We start from the raw sequence: 2,579 nt of genomic DNA on the forward strand, positions 1-2,579 counted from the left end.
GATTGGAGATAATTAAAAAACTCCAAATAATTAAAACAAACAAAAAAAAAAAAAAATCAAACCGTAACAAAAAGACAGTATTTTTTTTTTTATTCCAAAAAATATATATAAAAAACTCGGCGTCACCTTAAATATAGCATGCGCATGCGCTGACGAGGCGTATCATGAATTCATCCAAAGAGAGTGTGAAACGCAAACCGAATCCTATACTTTCATCGAATTTTCTAACGAAATGGTTTTTTATGTGAGTATATTTAGGAAAAAAAAGTGTGATACAAATAATTCCAATAATATACGCACTGAATATGTAAGAAATATGTTTATACACATGGCAGTAGCAACAATGAATATCGCCCTGGTAGACGCAAGGTCACCACTAATGAATTAAAAGCGTTCGGTCAATACTGTTATAACAATCATTCGTTATAACGGTACATATATACTAAAATATTAATTAAATTATCAACTTGATTTGCTGCTCCGGTGTTTGCATACTATTGAATGTATATGTAAATGCTGCTACTTCCGGCCACGCGTTGCTGTGTCTATGGTGTATTATATATTGCGGCAAATAAGTACCGGAAATTGTAAATAAAACGTGAAATATTTAATTATTCAGCAATATTTATTCCGTCGTCTTCAAAGTAGTCCCCACCAGTTTTAATATAATATAGATTGTCAAAAAAGTCTTGCGGTATTTTTTATTTATTTATTTTTCTTATTTTATAACGGTTTGATGACTCATGCCCAGCTCTTGACCGATGCTACGGCTACTACTATGCCGGTCTCTTTCGACCAATTCAGCGATTTTATCGCAATTTTCGACGACAGGCCTTCAGGAGCGGTGCACATCTTCGACCACCTCTACACCAGAACAAAAACGTTGAAACCATCGTTGTGCGGTGGAAATGGAAACTGTATCGGGTCCATAAACTGTACAAATTTTATTGGCGGCTTGAGATACATTTTTGCCTTTATCGTAGTAGTACTGTAAAATATGCCGTATTATCTTTATTTTGCTCCATGCTTGCGATGCTATAACTCACGAACGACTTAAAAGAAACGACAATCACACGTGTTAGCGCGTGAAATGAGCTTTCCAAAAAAGTATAGCATGACCCGATGCGACGAATAAAACTAGAACTACCCGCTCTCAGCGCCAACTAGCGATTTTTATATCAATCTTCTCTTCCTTTCCTCTCTCAAGTATGACGCAGAAAATGTTTTTTATGAATTAAATTTTTTCCTTACTGCAATATTCATCAGGCTCTCAGAACTGACTCAAATTTGTTTATTTATTTCAAATATCAAAAGTCCCTACGAGTTTCTGTCGTAAGGTTGAATTTATTAACTTCGTTTCTCGGGAAGATTTTTCGCAAATGGCTCGACGGCAACGATTACGGCAGGCCACTTGGTATTAGAGTCGACTCTGGCCAACTTAAGGGATCATCTAAGTGTGACCCTCCGAAATGGCGGCGGTTTGAATAAAAAGTATCGACTTTGGTCCTTTTCTTCGAAGGTTTTCGTAGAAAAAAAAACGGAACATATAAAAAAAAGCGCGATAAAAATGACGAAAAAACTCTTCCTTTGAGAGTGGAAACCGTTTTGAAAACCACTATTCTGAGAAAAATACATTTAAAGATTGGAGTTACTTTGTTCCCCACTCCGTTCCATTTCTACAAGGAACTATACTATCCGATAATGCAACAAAAAAATCGATTTCTCGAAAATTTCATACTGAGACGATCTCTTACGCGTGTGGGCACCACAGGGAAAAATAACTTATTTTTACGTTGGATGTGATTTTGCACTCCTTCATATTTACCGTTGCTTGGACAGCGTCCACCAAATGTTTCCTTTATTTCCAATATTTTGGAAATTAAAGCGGCAAAAACTTTGAAGGTTGTTCTCGAGACAAAATGCAAAAGCGGCGCAAAATAAATTTACTTTGCTTCACGTGACTGGAATCAGGTTATGGAATAATTTTTAGCTTCTTTCCGTGTTTGAGGCTTTGAGTTTCTCTTAAGAGGTGTCTAAAAAGCCAAATACGTATAGTTTTTAGAGGTTTCCAGTATTTCAAAAATCTTCACATTATTTTCTTTATTATTTTGCGCTGTGAAGTACTTTTTTGAACTGAAGCTGGTTAATAAATTGAAAACACAAACATATCTGGTGAATTTCTTCGCCAAATCTAACTATTTTCATGGTTAACTAAACTGCTAAACTCTTGCCCCAAACGCTTCAGACCAACAAATGTTTACACTAATTTCCACTCAATAAAGATTGTTTAAAATTTATAACCCCAATCGAATTTATCACATTCTTTATCTAAAAATGTCGCTCTAAAACAAAATAAATCAAAATTGTATTTTTCATTGCCACAAAAAATCCCGAAAAAATGCAATAAGCTTCTAATGCCGAAGCTGGAAATTCTTAGGTAAATATACGTGATGTATGCACGAATTTGTTAAGGAACTAAGTCACACAGTCGGGTGTGAGCACTCAAGCAGAACGCGCGTGTATCCATCACTTAATTGGAAAACAGTCAAAGTGATTTCTTTAAAAGTAAAAAAAAAAAA

General features: G+C 35.2%; 1 protein-coding gene across 1 annotated transcript in view; it reads left to right on the forward strand.

The window, feature by feature from the left end:
- Positions 1 to 42: 42 nt before the first annotated feature.
- The window catches only part of LOC108972470 (probable multidrug resistance-associated protein lethal(2)03659), a gene marked incomplete at its 5' end in the record, with an annotated part of 25,364 nt that continues 22,827 nt past the window's right edge, over positions 43 to 2,579 (forward strand). The window contains 1 exon segment of the mRNA XM_018939072.1: positions 43 to 244. Within this exon segment, the coding sequence (XP_018794617.1) occupies positions 165 to 244 (80 nt within the window).

The sequence above is a fragment of the Bactrocera latifrons genome, unplaced genomic scaffold (assembly GCF_001853355.1).
Source record: "Bactrocera latifrons isolate USDA-ARS-PBARC rearing strain unplaced genomic scaffold, ASM185335v1 scaffold_4, whole genome shotgun sequence".
NCBI classification, from domain to species: Eukaryota; Metazoa; Arthropoda; class Insecta; order Diptera; family Tephritidae; genus Bactrocera; species Bactrocera latifrons.